Source organism: Acipenser ruthenus, chromosome 4 (genome assembly GCF_902713425.1).
Source record: "Acipenser ruthenus chromosome 4, fAciRut3.2 maternal haplotype, whole genome shotgun sequence".
Taxonomy (NCBI): Eukaryota; Metazoa; Chordata; class Actinopteri; order Acipenseriformes; family Acipenseridae; genus Acipenser; species Acipenser ruthenus.
The window spans coordinates 87,839,734-87,860,249 of NC_081192.1; the positions used below are offsets into that span (position 1 = coordinate 87,839,734).

Sequence of the window (20,516 nt, forward strand, 5' to 3'; positions counted from 1 at the left end):
AATATGTTTTGACCCCTGTGGGAAAGTGGTTAACAGTGTGCAGGTGCAGGAGTGATGCGGTGGTCAATAACAGACAGACAACGATAATCCAGGTGCAATGGTATTTTATTTATAATCCGAAGTCTGATGACAAACGGTAAATAATAATGAATGGTAGTACACAAGGCTGTGTCCTACACAGTTTAACCCAGTCTTTAATACACCCACAATATACAAACACGGTCACCAGTCCAAAGTGAGTGCTGTAGTGCTCGTGGTGCAAATACAATGTATTGTGAAACAAGTGCAGTGTTGTCCAGGTTTTGTGCTGGCCTGTAGCAACAGCTCCAGATCGTGTTAGCCATCTAATAATAACAAACAAGTATAATTAGACACGACAAAACAAACAAAACACTCACGATAGACAATACGGTTCTCCTTCCGGTTCAGGGTTAACCGTAACAAAGGAACAGATCACTTCGCTACGTCCCCTTATATACCGTCAGTCACGCCCCCTTGGTTAACGATTGCAACCACTCCTCCAATCCGCGGCTGCCACATCGTTTCCCTTCCGGGTCGATGATTCAGTGTACCGTAGCTCCGTCCCCTTTCTAGATGGCCGACTTCCTCCTAACCCTGAGAATGAATTGTCTGGCCATCCAGTCCAGGGCACTCTGTTCCTTTTACACAGCGCCCTCACAGGTCGGGAGGGAGATTTATCACCAAGAATCATTCTGTCTCTGTCCCAACCCTGAAGACACGATTAAAGTGAAATGACCTAGGAAGTAAAGCAGTACCAGAGTTCCTGGAAGGCAAAGCAAGCAAACTAATAACTTTCTTTAACCTTGTGTAATACCAGGTGTCATGTTTTAAAATGAAAATACATGCTTGCTACAACATGTGTTTCTTTCAGATGTGACCTACATAATGGGTGAAAGTGCACTACTGGTAAAGATTTATGAAATGGTTATAATTGTTCATCAGAACATTCTTAGAGCTTGGTGTTTGAGTCAGCATAAGATGGGGTGTGTTTCTCTTCCAGCTAATGGGATTTGCAGTCTTAGTGACAGCATGACAAGATTAGGAACAATATTATCCAGGAGATTTGCTTTCTGCAGTAGGACTGTATTACAGTGAGTGTTGCTAACAAAATAATTCCCTAAATCTTACCTGTTTTGCACTTCCGTTAGCTACACAGATCTCAATGGTGCAGTTTTGAAAGAAAGTACTCTATGCCTTAGTTTCATGATATCTGTTACGCTTGCACTTTCTGGGTCATTTCACCTCAGAGATGTCTTCTGGGCCATTTTATAATGGAAGCAGTTGGTTGGTTAATGACAGACAAGATATGCAAATTTGTTTTTGCATATTCATAGTATTTGGTATTTGGACCAAAAGAAAATTTGACTAGCTTTTCTAACTACTGTAATTTGTAACTTCAACTAACAGACTGAAATTCAACCAGACTTTTTCAACTTCATAATAAGCAATGAAAAAATATATATTATTACACTTCCATGGGCTACACAGGTCTAACAGCAGACACTCAAACTAGTTTTTGGAAAACACAGTTACATATACTGTATAAAATCAGAATTATGAACTATAGTACCACAGGACTTTCCTGAATTCAAATCAATTTGACCATTCATACTCCAAAGCTTTATACAGACCCCTCTTAAGTCTTGGTGGACATACAGTTTAAGCCCATGCTTGCGCCACTCTATTTTATAACTGGGCACTTTGTTTCAAAGCTTGGTGAGACTCAGGTCTAGCAACCTTACGACTGGCTTCACAAACCCAGATTAAGATTAATCCTGGACCACTTTACCTAGGATAACATTATTTAGTCCAATCGGGGTCTGTGGAAGCAACTGCTAGTGTTTAACATTACAGACAGACTTCTCAAAAGCTAAGAACATTATAGGACTGTAGAAAACTGTTTTTTGTAAGATTGTTTTTAATACAGCACCTGCTGCAGCCCTTAATGTATTTATCTAAATGCTAGAAGTCTCAGAAACAAAATGTTAGAACTTGAAGCTACTGCACTAACAAGTAACTACGATGTGATAGGTGTTACAGAAACTTGGTTATCCGAGAGTGATGGACACAAATATAATATTAGTGGGTATACACTGTATAGGAAATAAAGGCAGGACAAAAGAGACAGAGAGGTAGTGCATTACATCAAAAATAGTCTTGAAGCCCAGGTGTTAAATCTGGTAGAAGAAAACAACACAGAATCAATATGGGTCAGAATAATGAACAACAATTCAAAGGGCATAATAATAGGGTCATGCTATAGACTGCCAAATTCAGACACCGAGCAAAATAATCTGCTATACAATGACATTAGAAATGCATGCAGCAAAGGAGAAGCCATATTAATGGGGGATTTCAACTTCCCCCATATAAAATGGGAAAACCCGGTGGGAAACACGATGCTTCCTAATGCAATTTGTCAAGGCACCGACTAGAGGGGAGGCATGCCTTGATTTAGTCTTTTCAAATAACGAAGACAGAATAACTAAAATAGAGGTCAGAGAGCCATTGGCAAACTCAGACCACAACATGGTCTCATTTGAAGTGCTTTTTATATCAAATCCCCTGGGCCGGATGAGATCCTCCCAATAGTACTCAAAGAAATGAAAGAAGTTATTTACAAACCGCTAACCAAGATCATGCAACAGTCTCTTGACACAGGGGTTGTACCGACAGACTGGAGAATTGCAAATGTAATACCGATCCACAAAAAGGGAGACAAAACCGAACCAGGTAACTACAGACCAATAAGCCTGACTTCTATTATATGTAAACTTATGGAAACTATAATAAGATCCAAAATGGAAAATTACCTTTATGGTAACAGTATCCTGGGAGACAGCTAGTATGGTTTTAGGAAAGGTAGATCGTGTCTAACTAACCTACTTGACTTTTTTGAGGATGCAACATTGAAAATGGATAATTGCAAAGCATATGACATGGTTTATTTCCAGAAAGCTTTTGACAAAGTCCCGCATAAAAGATTAATTCTCAAACTGAACACAGTAGGGATTCAAGGAAATGCATGCACATGGATTAGGGAGTGGTTAACATGTAGAAAACAGATAGTAAGCAAACTTGTTAAATTTGCAGATGACACAAAAATAGGAGGAGTGGCAAACACCGTTGCAGAAGCAAATGTCATTCAAAATGATCTAGACAGCATTCAGAATTGGGCAAACACATGACAAATGACATTTATTACAGAAAAGTGTAAGGTACTGCACACAGGCAATAAAAATGTGCATTATAAATATCATATGGGCGATACTGAAATTGAAGAAGGAATCTATGAAAAAGACCTAGGAGTTTATGTTGATCCAGAAATGTCTTCATCTAGACAATGTGGGGAAGCTATAAAAAAGGCAAACAAAATGCTTGGATATATAATGAAAAGTGTTGAATTTAAATCAAGGGAAGTAATGTTAAAACTTTACAATGCATTAGTAAGACCTCACCTAGAATATTGTGTTCAGTTCTGATCACTTTGCTACAAAAAGGATATTGCTGCTCTAGAAAGAGTGCAAAGAAGAGCGACCAGAATTATTCTGGGTTTAAAAGGCATGTCGTATGCAGACAGGCTAAAAGAATTGAATCTATTCAGTCTTGAACAAAGAAGGCTACGCGGCGATCTGATTTAAGCATTCAAAATTCTAAAAGGTATTGACAGTGTCGACCCAAGGGACTTTTTTGACCTGAAAAAAGAAACAAAGACCAGGGGTCACAAGTGGAGATTAGATAAAGGGGCATTCAGAACAGAATATGAGGCACTTTTTTTACACAGAGAATTGTGGGAGTCTGGAACCAACTCCCCAGTAATGTTGTTAAAGCTGACACCCTGGGATCCTTCAAGAAGCTGCATGATGAGATTCAAGGATCAATAAGCTACTAACAACCAAACGAGCAGGATGGGCCGAATGGGCTCCTCTCGTTTGTAAACTTTCTTATGTTCTTATGTTCTTAATTGGGACTGTATTTGTATCATCTCATTTTGTGTTGTACTTATGCGGTTGTAAACTAATTCATATTGTATTATGCTTGTTCTATTGCACAATGTTTCTCACTGTTTGCTTCTTTTTAACATATTTACTTTTCAGTTAGTTAGTTAATTAAGTGTTCTGGGGATTGCAGGTTCTGTTGAGGAATGCAGGGCTCGGGCACATTTCTCTAAGGAACATGGGGATGAGGCAATTATGTGGAAAACATAGTATAAAAGGAGGGTTTGACAAGTTAATGAGGGGGTTACTACCAAACAGGTTTGGAACAGGCTAGCATGGCAAGGTTTATGTTTATATTTATGGTTTCTTTTAAGTAGTATTTAAGGAAAGCAATGGTGTACCACAGCAATGGTTAATCTTATGGCTAAATAAAGAAGTGATTTTTAATTTAAAACTCCCTTCCATCTCTTCTTTCTGTTTTAAAACAACACACCTGTTACAAAGTGACGCCACTTTCAATGCCAGACAAAGAAAATAGTTTATAAAACCAAATGATTGAATCTTGTTGATTTTATAGTCAACAAATAAGTGCAAGGACGTCATTGGTTTTATGGAATAAAAAATACATTTTAACGTGCATCACACTTAGCGTCTGCGTGCCTCTATGGAAACGGCAGTGCGTGCTCGTCCCCGGCGTTTGGGTGACGGAGACGCGGAGAGAGAGAGAGGTTGTTGAATTCAGAGAAGCGACTGACTGCTGCAGCAGAGCGTTTGAAACCATGGCTAACATTCCAAGGATTATTAATAACGGCATTTAACAGGGAAACGCAGGGAAAATGGCAGAGAGGTAGGGCAATTGCTTTGGCTTTTTTGTTCCCATATCCAATTTGCGTTTGGATCCTTGCAAGTATGTGTCCTCTGTCTTCATAAGCATCATCACCACCTCGGCGACTGTGAAGCCGGGTTTTTTGTCGTATTCATTCATATGCACGGAGCGGGTGGTTGGGGGTCGTATCTTTTTAGTCGGTTTGAAGGTATGTTATTTTTTTTAAATGAACGGTTCGTTTTTTATTTTTAAATATAAATAAATACAGTAGATAGCCCTGCATTTTTGCCAGCCCTAGTACTGTGTGTTTTCCGAGGCGGGTCTGCTTGCTTGTCTTATTAATTCTTATTATCTATCATCCCGGTGGTGGTGCCTCGAGCAGGTTTCACCGGCTCAATGTTCTAATGTTCAAATAGCAAGGCGCGTGCAGGGCGGGCAGCAACAAATGTGGGACGAGGAGCAGAGGTGGTGCACTCGCTCGCTCGCTTTCCAAGATTTACCGTATTACTTGCACAATTTTCTGATTTGTCAGAATATTCAATGCTTTAACAGTTTTTTTTTAGTAGTACAACAGTATGCAGCGATTTTAATTCCCCGGTAGAATTATTATAATTGTATTTATTGCATTCTGATTGTTGCTTTTCAATAAAATAAATATAATTGTGTGTGTGAATATATATATATATATATATATATATATATATATATATATATATATATATATATATATATATATAATGTAGTTATTTATTAATACAATTAATAATTGATTTCTTCTTGTCTGTTTTTATATCTGGCATCTGTCGAGGTGCAAGGTGTGTGTATTATGCCACTGACTGACTCACTGTGTGACTGAGGAAGTCACTTAACCTCCTTGTGCTCCATCCTGCGGATGAGATGTTAAATCAATGTCATATTGTAAGGGACTGTATATAATGCGCAGTTCACAGCTTATCTCTGCAGTTCGCTTTGTGACGGTGGTCCACTATAAAAGGCTTTATATAGAAATAGATATTATTATTATTATTATGCTGCTTTGCTTTTAGTTCACATTGTTGGGGGTGTCGTTCTGTGGATCGTCTGATCAGGGGGAGCAAGCATCTGGCACGCGCACAGCTGCAAAATTCCGAGCGGCGGCACTGTCTCGAGCTTCACAGTTCAGCTGGTGGTGTGCTGCTGCTGCTACTATGCAGTTACAGTACATGCATCGCATTTTACTTTGCGCTGAGCGAGGTTGTTGTGTGTTGCACCTGTTGCCCTGCATGCTACTTAAAAAGAAGAAAAGTCGAGTGAATGGCTTTGTTTGGACTATGAACAATTGGGGACCCTAATTAATTAATTAATTAAATTAATTAACAGAGTAGCGTACACAATCTCACCGCCGCCCTCTTCTCATTTGGTGATGTTGTGTTGCGCTGGTGGTGTGCTCCTATCTATTCTGTACACCGTATGTGTATTTGGCTACTGTGCATTGCTATAATGAATCTTCTGGTGTTTTGTTCGTTTATTTGTAATACAGTGCGGCCAAAAAATCACCTTGGGGTTTTAGTGCCTTTTTTCAATGTCGGTAGCAACAGTAATGCTATTCTCGAAGTCACTCGCACGATTTAAAAAAGCGCAATATGGTTGATGCTAATAACAACCCAAGACTATTTTCAGCTCCCTCCCGCTCTCCACCCAGATACCCCAGATTTAAATTCACATAATTGCACGGCGCTGTAGTTGTCTCAATTCAGAACTCGTTCGTGTTGGTCTTGTTCTGACCGTGCAGTACATACAGTGGTGTCTGCGTGTCACTTTATTCATATTATTACCGAATGGACCCTGTATGTATGTATGTATTAATAATATACAGCTTGACTAAAGTGCAGAATAAATAGCCGGGGCGCAAGGTAGGATTTCTGCAGCTGCATGTTGTTAGAATCCTAATACTAGTTATACTAAAAACCTATTTTCCTTGATATGTATGTTATACTGCAAGGTGTTAATGCTAATAGCAGAAGTCTGGATCACAGTATTTTGTTGTTAAATATACTTTTGGTTCATAATGTCTTCCCAGCAATGGTGTTATCTATCCCTGACCAGGTCAGCACAGAGCAAGCTATTGTTGCTACCTGTCTTACTTGTTTCTCAAGAATACGTGTTTACTGAATGTGGTGCTATCTAGTAATGATATTACTATATGCCAATTCTTGGGCTTATCAAGTGTTTTGTTTTATATTGTTGTATTAATACAATGTATTATAACTGTCAATGTATTAGTATAACAACAAGGTCCTCACAATATTTATAAGCCTTTAACATAGTTGATTGGAAAACAAGACCTGCTATGGAGTAATTCAATTCAATTATGTAATCTTTAACCAGGCGGAGGATTTTAAGGGTCTCCTAGAAGACAGCAGCGAACCTCAGTCAGCTACAAACTACAGATGACAATGAATTTGTAAAATTACAATCCCGAGTACACATCGTAATGTAACACAAATAGAACACCAATCTGCTGCACCATTTCAACGAGTTCATTGGCTTCTATTGTGTAATAAAATCAGGCAGGCTGGCTGCAGGTCAAGACAATGGTCCTATAACTGATTTAGTTATCCTGCTAAAAATCAGTTTTTAGGATCCTCATGCAAATGTGGGGACCCTTAAGGGCTGCACGCGTCCGTCCCTCTGTATGTCCGCCTGTCACTCTACAGGGTGAACATTTGATATCTGCCATGATTTTGCATCGATCATCTAGCCTTATGTTGATGTTTCGGGTTGCAATCTGGTGAAGTCTTCATTTTGTACAAATATTTTTATAAATACTAAATTCAATAAGAAACATTTCGAGCAGTGGTTTTTTCAGTGTCGACTGATTTTGAAGACATTGAAAGACTTCTAGTTGAAACATTTGTCGTTGAATTAATTGTTTCTTTTTAGTAAGTATGTCTAAATTCAGCACTATTAAGTGTTTAACAGTTACGGATAAAATATTTGTAAACGTTCAGATTCTGAGAAATTATTATTATTATTATTATTATTATTATAAGCATGTGATTTATATTAACCTTTTATCTGGGTCTCCTCAACCCACAAACCACTTGAGAAACGGTCTGTAAGAAATCAGCCTATCTGAAAACCATCAAGTCTGTAATTGTTTTCTGATAGACTGGTCTGAGCTGAAATGTGCTTTTCTCTGTTGTTCGATGGAGTCCAGCTGGTGTATTCTGTTGTCATTAGGAAACGTTTGATTAAATTTGATTCAATTCATTACCATTGATGAGGTGATTCCAGAGAGGTCCTTCCTGCAGCAGGCCTGGTTTAATACCTCACTGTGGATGTAGATCTGAGGCGTGTTCACAGTCATTGGTAGGGGTGTGCTGAAACTCATATTTTCCGTCTAATTACCTTTTAGAAATTTTGAAGTTGTTCTGTAGTAATTAAATGGAATGAAAATATGTTAATTACTTAACGCCAATTATTTCTCTTACCTTTTTTTTTATCCTTAGTTTTCTTAGAAATGTGTCCTCTCAGTGGCGCATCTGGTAATAGTGCTCCGCGTGGGGTGCAGGATGCGCCCTATAGCCTGGATGTCGCTGGTTCGAGTCCAGGCTATTCCACTGCTGACCGTGGACAGGAGCTCCCAGGGGGCGGCGTACAATTGGCCGAGCGCCGCCCGGGGGGAGGGCTTAGGTCGGCAAGGGTGTCCTCGGCTCACCGTGGTCTGGCTGGGCGCCTGCGGGCTTGCCTGTAAGCTGCCCAGTGCTGCGTTGTCCTCCGACGCTGTAGCTCTGAGGTGGCTGCATGGTGGGCCTGCAGTGTGTAAAAGAAGCGGTCGGCTGACTGCACACGCTTCGGAGGACAGCGTGTGTTCGTCTTCGCCGCTCCCGAGTCAGCGCAGGGGTGGTAGCGGTGAGCTCAGCCTAAAAATAATTGGCTAGTCTAAATTGGGGAGAAAAAGATAAAAACAATTGGTGACTACTAAATTAAAAAAAAAAAAAAAAAAAAAAAAATTGTGAATTGTGCGATTGTAGTCTTGGACAATGTGCTATCTCTAATTAAACTTGACAAAGAAATACATATCCCAGAATTAGGCTTAACTAAAGGTCACACCTGCGTGAGAAATCAGTTGCATTTGCTAGTTTTGCAACATATTTTCCCTGTTAGTTTGCGGGCTCAGTATGACAGTGCAGCAGTAAAAAAATCAGCGCCCCGGATAAGAGGAAAATTTGTTTTCAATCGGCTCAACTTTTCTTGTTTTGAAATCAACACATTCTTTCTCTCTCACACGCTTTTCTGTGTCTGCTTGTTGGCTGCATTTAAATAAAGCATCATCCATAACTATTAAACACTTGGGCCCAAATTTATAAAGGGGAAAAACCGACCGGAAAAAGCCACGTAATGTGCGTGTTCAGTATGGCCGCACTCATATATTTTATAAGACTAATTAGGTAAAGCAGGCGATTCTACAATCAACCAATTTAAATACCTTTCACCGCAATTAGCGGTGGAGAATTACACACCTCTCACAATAAATAGCTGGTTTGGGTCAGCCCTGCGTGTGTAGGCTACACTTTCCAAAAGAAAATGAATGGCACACAAAGACCTCAGCCTGGTACTAGCCATGGTGATGAGGATGCTCGGAAGCTAAAACTGAAATTTACCAATATGGAAGTGGAGATTTTGGTACAAGCAGTACTTGTAACACATGAAGATCCCCATTCACATGAAGATGTGTTACAAGCTTGAATACATCACCAGGACAAATTTAATAAAATATGGAATGTGTGGTGGCTTCTTATAAACAAATGTACCACTTCAGAGTTTGTAGTCTAGGTTGCTTATACATTACGATGCATCATCCAGTTACTGTGCTTCGCATATTAGTTTAACTTATTTCGTATAGAATAATTCCAGGCATATAGACATTTTCACACTTCAGAAACAATACGTTTTATTTACTTACATCCATGGCAGTCAAACGGGTGGATAATCCTTCCGTTGTACAGTAATACGAACAGTCTTCAGTTTAACTACGACTTATATCTTCTGAAAGTCTTATGCAGTTACAACTCTCCTATTTCTTATGTTTGTCTGTGTTTCTGACTCTATCTATGATTTTAAAGCATGTCTGTATGGTATAGGCCTATATGGTCGAAAAACTGTATTTGCTCTAGCTACAAACTAATTGCGTCATCTGTCCCTCTGTCCTTTTTTTTTTAACTGTTTTCTTTCCAACCTGAATTTAACAATACTGCCTGAACCAGTATTGTTAAATACCAGAATGCCATATTACAAAAAACACATTCTGTAGGCATTGTAAAATAACGTTGGAGGATGAACCCTCATTGTATATGAGACTTTTCTTAATCTCCTCCACGGTTCTTTTAATAATGCCTACACTCTTGAGAAGTAAAGGCTCTCGTTAGAACCTTGCTTTGCCACTGTGGGGAGACCTTATCAGGTGCTTCTAAGAACCTTTTTTTACATGGGTTCTATATTCTCTATTTGCAGTTTCTGTTTGGTCATGTAAGCTATGAAACATGTATTGAAAATTGGAGTTTGTACAACAATATGGTACTGGTATTATAAACCGTAATTTACAAACTGACTTGATCAGAAGGGTTAAAAAAATGAGATCTTTGCAAAATGTTATTAAATGTTTCTTTGTCCTTGAAAACGATGTCTCCTTCTTGCTGCAGACAAGTCTCCCACATCACCTTGCCTTTTATATAGCCTACTGTCTGACTGCGGCAAATTAATGCCGCCTTTTCAGAGTTCTTAAAATAATCGCGCAAATACGAGGTCCGCAATTACCGACAGCTTTAATAAATTAGACGGAATATTTAATAGACCTAATTTGCAAAATCCCCTCCCAATTTTAGCGGTTTCATTCAGAAACGCCTCAGAATTACATATATATATACAGAATTACATATGCATCAAGGGCGAAAGCGCACCGAGACATTGCCCCCGCAAATCACGTATTAATTGCGTGTTTATGCCATTGCGTGTGTTTTATAAATCCCATCCAAGAATTCAGAACCCTCAGCGCCTGTTTTACGGTCATAAAACATGCACAATCCTTTTATAAATCTGGGCCTCAGTAGTGCTGAATTTAGAAACTGAAAGAAACGGAATAGATCTTTTTCGATGTCTTTGAAGATAAACTTCGAAGTTTGTCATTGAATCTATTACATTTCGTCTAATATTTTTTAAATCAAGTTAAACCGCTGTTTTCTCTCTGTCTAAATGGCGCAGTTGTTCTACTTTGTTTGTCTGGTTTCCGCAGAGCTGGCAGTTGTCACGTTGTGTGGCACTCCAGTGGAACCCTGCCCTGCCCTGCCCTCAATACAGATGGCCTGACACTCTCACATCCAGACCCAGATTTCTAAGCGGTTGCCGGCGGTCTCCAGGACACAGTGAAAGTATTGGAATCCCTTTTAACAGGATTAGTGTAGAAATTTGCTCTCAAACACAAGCTGCTACTAATCAAGTTTAAGCGATCTGCCTGTTTATTTTAATTTTTAGGGCGTCGAGCTGGCCCATTTGTTTGTGGAACTAGTTACCAGGGAACACTGTGATATTACATCCAGGTGATCCTGTCTCTTCTATCAGTTAATATGTCTCAGCTGTCTCTTTATATCAGTTATATGTACAGCTGACCCTGTCTGTCTTATGTTAAGTGTCTAGTCGTGAGTAGTTTGGGTTGGGCAAGAAGTTACAAGACCCTCTTATACCACAGTTGACTGTACATATTAACTTTATCATAAGTTGTGTGACAGTGTCTGAATATGTGACCTTTTTAAAAATGTAGAAGTCAAAGTGTCTAGCCTGCATATATTTTGGCAGGATTTAAACACAGTGGAGTGTGTTACTGCTCTTCTAATCCACGGTCAGTGAATCAGTCAGAGGGGTTCACAAAGTTCCAAGCCATGTGTTGTACAGTATCTGGGATTGGTTTCCTCTTTCCTTGCCATTTTTCAGCTTTATGTATATTCTTAAATAAAATGGTGTGATCCAAAAATAGTTACTGTACTACTGCATACTACAATAAATAAATAGATATACACTAATCCCTCCTTTTGACACACCTCTTACAGGAATTGTGAAACAAAGAGTAGTTAATGTATTCTGTAGAGGGAGTCCTTTTTGTTAGTTCTAGCATAAGCCTGAACTATTGTGTTGCTATTTTGTACTGGGGGGGGGGGGATGAAATTTCAAGACTTTGGGTTTCTTTGAGCCTACACCCCATGTTTGCTTTTGTGTAATTGTGTGCTATGTATTCATCTTTTGTTGTCAGTTACTTTTTTTTGTGAAGGACAACAGTTCTTCTGGTTTATTATTAAAACTGCTGATCCGCCCTTCTGTCAGTTTCTGTGTTGCCAAGTAATGGCCAAACTGTGTGTTGATAAGAGGATTACTGGCAACGTGATGTTGGTCTGGATTAGGCTCACTGGCTGTCTCAGCAAGCCTCAGTGAGGAGCTCGGGAACTCTACAGTATATCAGAAACCAATCAAACACACCATAAGTCCTTTTGCATGTGGACCACAACCTAATTTACTAAATGTTCAAACTTTAGGATTAAACATTTAAACTGTAACATCAAGAAAACCGTCATGAGAACCGTCATGTTAGCCTGTATGATGCACAACAGCATGTATCCTGTATAAGGAAAAGACTTAACACATCTTGAAGACTACAGATTGACCTCTATATTTGACATGAATATCTGTGACTGGTTAAATGTTTAGGAAAAATTCTAAATATTTGATACGAAAACTACAGTATTAACATCCCTACAGTACCTAGTGTCGTTTCTTTTTGCACAGAGTATTGGCATGCACAGATAAATACAAACTAATCGTGGCGGTTGGTGAGTAGACTCCCCCCCCCCCCCCCCCCCCCTTATTAAAACTTACACACTCGTATTGCTTGATAATAGGTACAAATCGTATCTAATAAAAGAGAACTTCTGGAAACACTGACTAGCACACCAGGAGAATTATTTTAACATAATTGGTTTTCTGTTTACACGTAGCTAAATATCATACCAAATAACCTGGAATCACCTATACTGTACATCCTGTCTTTTTCCGAAAAGATTTCCTGTGTGTACGTACAGCTTCATTGCTTTTTATACATTGCTGCTTTCCATTTAATTTAACACTTGACACTCAGTAGGCACTTCTGCCCACTAAAATCTAAATTGAGATTAGAACAGACTGCTGAACAATAAAGCCTATGGCTTGTTTCAAACATGTGTACTGATGAGAACTGCCTCTGTTTGCTGTACTTTTCTTGGTGGTTTGTTAAACCTATTTGAGTATGTCTTGGCATATCTACAGCGCTTTGCTTTTTAAGTAAGACAACATCTACACCCCTGTATTGGAGTGTGTGTGTGCATGCTATCGTGTCCTGTTTAAGCAATAATACCCCACCCAGAGGAAAATACCAGAGAACACAGATTGTTTTTTAGAAAATTGTCTGGCATAGGAATAATAATTAAAGGAGTACTAGCCTGTACATTGTCAGAATATTTTATTTTCAAATTTAATTTCAGTATTTAATATCCTATTGTGTGTGTGTGTGTGTGTGTGTGAGTGTGTGTGAAGCTCTGTATATTCATTTACCAGGCTTTCTAACTAATGCTTTTTTCTTTTTTCTTTTTTTAATTTGAGTGACCAATTATTATTTTTATTTATTTTCCCCCAATTTGGAACGTCCAATTATGTTTTTTCTCCTCACCGCAGTGAGTCCCCACACAGCACAGACGTTCTGAAGGCATGTGAGCGTCCTCCGATCTCGCAAGCCTAAAGCCAGAATTGTTTTTACGCCGAGCAATCCAGAGCAGAGGTGGGCAGGCTACCGATCCCGGAGAACAGAGATCAGCCCTGCCTCTCATCCACTCTGAATGTGTTCGGTGTCTGGCCAGTAGGGTTCGCTGTTGAGTGATGAGGAGGAGCAATCCCTGCCGTTTTTCCCATCCCCCATCCTGGGAGTGTCGGAGCCAATGTGACACCCCCTTCAGAGTTCCCAGCAAAGTTTGGTCTCTTTGCACAGCCGGACACGAACCGACGCAGTCCATGCTGTGTGACTCATAACTGGATGAGCCACTCGGGGACCCCTTACTAATGCCCTCTTAAGCACTTGGGAGCTTCTGAAGAGACTCCTGAAAGCTGAATTTGTGAAATGAGGTGGGTTTTAGAAAATGACCTACATGGGTCTGCAACTGTTGCAACTGAGTTAGTGTTTCATACAAAATCACAGTTGCGGAGGAGACAGAAATAACAACCTTTGCCATTTTTTTTCCTTTGCACGGCATGCTCCAGTTTTCCGCAGCATGGATTCTGCCAATAATACAGGATCATCCTTGAGCTCCAAAAAGACCAAACATGTTCCATCAAAAAATAAGACTCTCTACTATGTAGAAAATAATTTGTGACTCATAACTGAAACTGTTTTATATCTGCTAAACCCACTGTGGGTGGGCAGCCTGATCTTTGTAAAATCATTTCAGCAGGCCGGCGCTGTCTCCAACCGGTAGATTCCCCCTCCTGTCGGCTCTGTCTACTTTTCTCTTTAAAGGCAATTACATTTATGTGATGAGACTCATTGCGTTTATATTGATCAGAGATTGTTGTGTTTGCACCGGCAGAATGCAAATCCTATGGAAAGCCATTTTGTGGCATGCTGTGCTCGTGCTGCTATTGTGGTTCTGCTGCAGGTTAACCAAAGGGTGGGGTAGACTTCCATCTGGCAGGTTGGAGTGCTTGGGGACATTTCCTTTTACACACCATTTTTTCTGTTGTGCTTCCCTGGTGATACTCCTGCTGCAGCTGCTGACCCAGAGTAGGATTAAGAAGTGACTCCTTATTACTAACTAGGTGCAACAAATTAATAAAACAAAAGACCCACTAAACCCCTGTACTGTACAGTACCCTAAATATATAATAGAAGAAGATAGAAAAGACAGTAATGAATGAGTTGGGCTTGAATTTGGCAAGGTCCGGGAGTATGTCTTTTATTTTGCGACCCAGTGCATTAAACATGAATTTATCAACTAACCTGGTGCCCTATTTGTGTCCTCACACCTATATTACTTGAAAATGCATGTTTTCAGTTTGAGTTTTGAACACAGACAGCAAGTTTCATTTTCTCAGAGGACCTGATGCCTGTGTTAAAAATGTTAACTTCCCATTGTAAAGTGATTGTAGCTTACCAAATACTTGCATAACACCATTCATGTCTATCACTATAGTACTGTAGGTCACAAATGTTTAATTTCGAAATAAATCTATGTTTTAGGAAACATGTATTTTCATTTAAAAATGTACTATCTGGTACATAGTGTAGTTAAATAATTCTGTGTTTGCAGGCCTTGTCTTGGAATGTTCTGTTTATTTCCCCTGGAGAGTGAAAATGTCCCCACCCTTCATGCCTTTTTACATCAGAAACCAACCATCTGCTTCCCCTATTGACTGACATGCTTTGCAGCCAGTAACATGCTTTGACCTAGAAGACAGTACTGAGGTAAAATGACCGAGGAAGTGCCTAGGAGACTTCCTGGAAGGGAAAGCAAGCAAACTGAGAACATGTTTTCAAATGAAAGTACATGTTCATAATATCATATTGTATGATTTGATACATGATACATCTGAGAAAATTAACATACTGTAATGAATGGAAGTGCATGACGGGTAACCATGTTTTGGTTGCTACAAACACTTGTAATGCAAGTCCGCTAACCACCATCCCTTGGGCTGGTAATGCAGGGGCGTCTCCACTACACTGTGCAGCCCTTGGGCTGGTAATGCAGGGGCGTCTCCACTACACCGTGCAACTGTGACGTCTCTCCACTCTCCACTGTATCGCATGCCAGCTCGAGTCATCTCTGGGGGGGGGAACGAGACAGATGTCGATTTTCGATGACAGGAATTGATACCGTTTTGAAAAGCGATCTTCTTTGTGCTTTATCGTGGAAATACTGTCTATTGCGAGAACAGAGTCAAAGATGGCTGTATTGAGTGTTTGGCACTGCTAGTAAGTGGTGAGTTTGTTGAAATGCTACAGGACTTGGGAAGTTTTTAAAAAATGATTCTTGTGGCATTACTGTGTGTGTGTGTGTGTGTGTGTGTGTGTGTGTGTGTGTGACTGTATGACTGTATGGGGATGGTGATATAGTAGACACAGCCAAACAACATACGTGCAGGCTACTGAGTAGGCTGTACTGGAGGTCTATCAGTCCGACTGTCTGCCTGTCTGTCACAAATTACATAGCTAGTACAATGTTTAGCACTTAATTATTGAGAGTATCTGAATAGGAATTTGCAGTACTGTATATTTAGACATTAGTCAACATTAAAAGACATTAGTCTTTTAAGACATTCATTTTACCAAGCCAATAACAGTGGATGTACACTCAAGCTCTACGTTTATTACAATTGTGGCGGGGGATGAATGCCGCTGTTTTTTGTCTCAGTTGATTTAAAATTAACTTTTTTTTTTTTTTTTTCCTCTGTTTTTGCGTACCTGCTGCCTGACACAGGATGATGGATTGATGACACGGTGCTTTCCTTGTCACGTGACCTGAAAGCTCTCGTCTCCATAGAGACAGTTGCCTTTAGGCTAATGGGAAGTCAAAGGGCAGGGTGAAGATGCAGTTTCTGTGGTGTTCTTAGCTCTGTGTGAGTGCACACAACATTGATGTAACTTGTATTCTTGACTGTGCTCAGCAATGTACATGTCCTGGGGGGGATTGTAGAAATGCCCAGATATGTATGCTGTTTAGCATTCTGTCAGTATTGACAGACATGAGCCCTTCCAGGTGTTACAATGTTTGTCGCTACTGTTTGTGGTTCAGACTTAGTCGGCAGCATGCAGAGATCGAAGGACAGAGTAATGAGTTCAACATTTATCTATTTATTAATGTGGACTGAAGGAGAAGCACTGGCAGGAGGTTCTAAGCAATTGCCAAATACAATCTGTAAAACTAGAGAGAAAGAAACATTATCAGATTTCATGTTCATACTATGGTGGAAATAGTTCCACTTCTTCTGGAGTTGATATGCAAATGATAATTCTGCCATACGTGTTGGAACCCTGAACAGAATCCTGAGTGCAAACTATCCAATGCCAGCCCTTTCTATCAGAACACTGGATACATAGTACCAGGTCCAGGTCAGTGAAACTCCTGCATAAGCTTATTCTGCCTGCTGCTGCAAGTGTGGTGGGGCTGTGGTTTTTGAGGGAGCCCCTGGGCTTTTCCTATACTACAAACACTACAATCAGTACTGTAGAGTTGCCTTCCTGACACTGTCCAGCTCAGCTAATAAACACAAGAAACGTAATACATTCAGTTAAAAACATTTCGACTAGATGTCTTTTTCGATGCATCATGGTTGTGTGTGTTCACTGCACACAGTTTTGTATTTCACAGTAGGGACGTACAGTAAGCGTTTAACAAGTAAAACCCCAGTGTCGCTTGGTATGCATTTAGTCTCAGACCAGTTGCATACAGTGGCACAGCGTGCCTTTAAACGAGTTAATGAAAACTGCACAATTGCCACTTTATTTAGAATGTGGCTCAAAGATAGTGAGTTTTTGTTGAGTGCATACTATTTTATTGAGACTTTTTTTGAAATATTCCATGTATGACGTTATAATTGTAATTATGCCAAGCAGCTGCTACTGCAGCGTTTAACTATTTAAACTATAGCTGGACAAAAAGTATACTTGTCCGCCTGTGCCACAGATTGAGAATGCAGTGTGCTACAGTAGTTCTCCCAATTCAGTACAGAGCCTGCTGTGTGTGTGCTTGTTAATTAAGTGTTTCTGTTTGAAAGTACATACAGCAGATACTTTGTGTTTGGCATGTTGTGATTCTGTACTTGGCTCCTTTTATTGAAAAACTATTTGTAGAGCCTCTCTCTCTCTTTGTTGTAAGTAATAGAGTACAGTATGTGCAGAACTAGGGGTTTGGGAAAAATTCCAAACGCCTTAAACTATTAATATTCCTAGTCCTCTACTGTACTGTGTGAGTGTGTGCACTCCGTTTGGATTCTAGCAGAACCTCTATAATGCATTAACCCTTTGTAAAGGCATTAAGGGCCACTTCTACTCTCACATTAGTGCGTTAGTCCTCTTGTTTCCAAACATGAAAAGAACAAGGATTGTCCCAGCACTAGTTTGTCATATTCCACACTTTATATTGTTAAACTCCATCCATCACTGCCCGTGCTCTGGGAAATCATTAATTGATGATGTCAGGGGTCAAAGAAAAGCATGGCAACAAAAGCATGGAGACCCCTTTCTCCCTCCCTCTCCCTCCCTCTTTATAGGTGTGATTTGAGAAGTGGGAGCTGTCCTCCTGGCTGGGTGCTGACCCCAGTGCTGCCCTTCCACGCTCTGCTCTCCTTGTCACTCAATTCCTCTGATTCATACAGAATTTGCTACATTTAAACTGTGCTGTTTCCCTTCTAAAAGTTTACCAGGGTCAAATTTGAACAGTACTTTTGCAGCTTTTCCATGCATTTCCCCTGTTTGTACGAAGTATTTACCATAGTTTATTATATTGTTTATATACTTTACCATACCTACAGTATCTATGTATTACAATAAGAATATAAGAAAGTTTACAATCGAGAGGAGGCCATTTGGCTCGTCAGTGCTCGTCCAATTCCTAGTTTGCTGATTGATCTCAAAAGTTTGTTAAAGTATCTCAATGAATCGGCATCAACAGTGTGTTGAGGAAACTCATTCCGTACCCTCGCCACTCGCTGTGTGAAGAAGTGTTTCCTACAGTACCCTCTGTTCTAAATGAATTTCCAATTGTGTCCTCTGTTCCTGGTATCTGTGCTGCACTTAAAGTATTGGTTAGGGCTAACTTTGTCAACTCCTTTTTAAGGTTTTATAGACTTCAATGAAGTCCCCCCTTCTACAGATCCTACCTCTGTTTTACTATGCATTCACTGTTCTTTTTGCACACTGCTCTGCTTTTACAGTGGAAAACCTTTATAAGGATTACCCAGTATGTCACCAAGAGAATTTGGGCAAGAATGACCCCCACACAGGGTTTCCCCTGGGTTCTAGATTTTTGTAGTCACTAGTGACTAATACTTTCTAAAAACATTAGTCACTCCAGATATTCAGTAGTCACTACTGGCGCACAGCTCAAGTTTTCAAGGGTGTTATGAGTCCTGATTTTATTTTATACCTTAAATCACTGTATTGACCAAAACAATTATTGAATTAAACCATTTTAATAATGCTCTACAGTTTAAATTGGTAATTTACAGCTGTAAAGTTTTAGAACATTAAAACTCAAGAACCAGATTTATTTGCCCTGAAAAGCTACACACACAGAATGCATTATGAATTACTTGTACCATGTATGTCTTTTTACAATAAAAAGAAAAAAAAAACCAGTGTTCGAATATTATATACAACCCATGGAAACAGAGTTTTGCAATGAGGCTCAAACTTTGCTGCTTGTTTTCTTTTTCTTTTATCTGACGCTTGTGAGCTTTGTTTGTTCTTTTTTTTTTCTGGTGTTCCGAATCCAAGTCTTCATCTTCTACAACTTGTTCTATTTCACTCTTGCTGAAAAAACGAGTGGATTTTCTTCTGCGACATTTTACAGTATTGGCTAACAGTTTTGTTTTTTAATTCGCGCGCACAAGTTTACCGCAATCATGTATTTATATTGATGATAAAGTTATAGAAATAACCGCCCAACTGTTTATGTTACATTTAAACAACAGGGCTTATTTAAAATGTACATATTTAATATGTAAATTAGCCGTGTGTGCACTGAACGCTCTGTCACAGCTGGTCAGTCTGGTGTTAGCGATTAAATGTTGATTACATGACAAAAGTTTGCAATAGATTGGCAAGTGGTTCTAAATTAAATCCGATTTTTTCTCGAGTACCCCAGTTTGAAAACTGCTAGAAGAAACCACATTACCAACAGATACAGTTTAATAGTAGTCGTATTTAAATGCCGTTGTCCTGACTGGTAAATTCTTCCAGCTTCCCCTTTTATTTTGACAATTTCCATATAAAAAACGGCATTTTTATCTTGACATTTTTCATTCTTAGCCACTAAGTAAATATTTTGGACAGTTTTCAAAACAATTGTTGCTTTATTTTTACAACACACGTTGGTGTTGTTGATAATATGATAAACGCGTATATCTGCTTCAGGTTAAACGATAGGCCCGTGTTACACAGAACACTACAATTAAAATGTCAAATATACAATAAGTATTTCGTTGGTTTTGTGGATTTGCTATGTTTTTAACGTATTTTAATACTGCACATAATGATATGGTTTTCAAAATGCTACTTGCCAAAACCATGCTGTACGTGAACTGTATAACATAGTAATTTCCTTTATTCCGATTCCAGTGGTGTTTTCTCAATGCAAGATGTATTGTAGGTATACAGTGCCGTATAAAACCACATACACTGTGTGTGTGTGTGTGTGTGTATATATATATATATATATATATATATATATATATATATATATATATATATATATATTATATATAAAATCATGCTCGTTATAGGCCTACTGGCGAAATGGTCAAGAGACAGTTGGTGTTAACACATACGGAATAATTTTGGCCCTGAATTTTAGCATTTTTGGTCATAGAAAAGACACATTTCACATATTTTATAACGTTACCGTAGGCTAATTTTTTTCCTTAGTTAATGATGAGTTTTCGTTTCACGAATCTGCACA

General features: G+C 39.3%; 1 protein-coding gene across 2 annotated transcripts in view; it reads left to right on the forward strand.

The window, feature by feature from the left end:
- The first annotated feature begins 4,619 nt into the window (after window positions 1–4,619).
- arhgap39 (Rho GTPase activating protein 39) overlaps window positions 4,620–20,516 on the forward strand; it is a 113,474-nt gene continuing 97,577 nt past the window's right edge. For both annotated transcript variants that reach the window (XM_059023041.1, XM_059023042.1), the window contains exon 1: window positions 4,620–4,806. In XM_059023041.1, coding sequence (XP_058879024.1) covers window positions 4,796–4,806 — 11 coding nt within the window. In that variant the 5' untranslated portion in view covers window positions 4,620–4,795. The remainder of the gene's footprint in view (window positions 4,807–20,516) is intronic.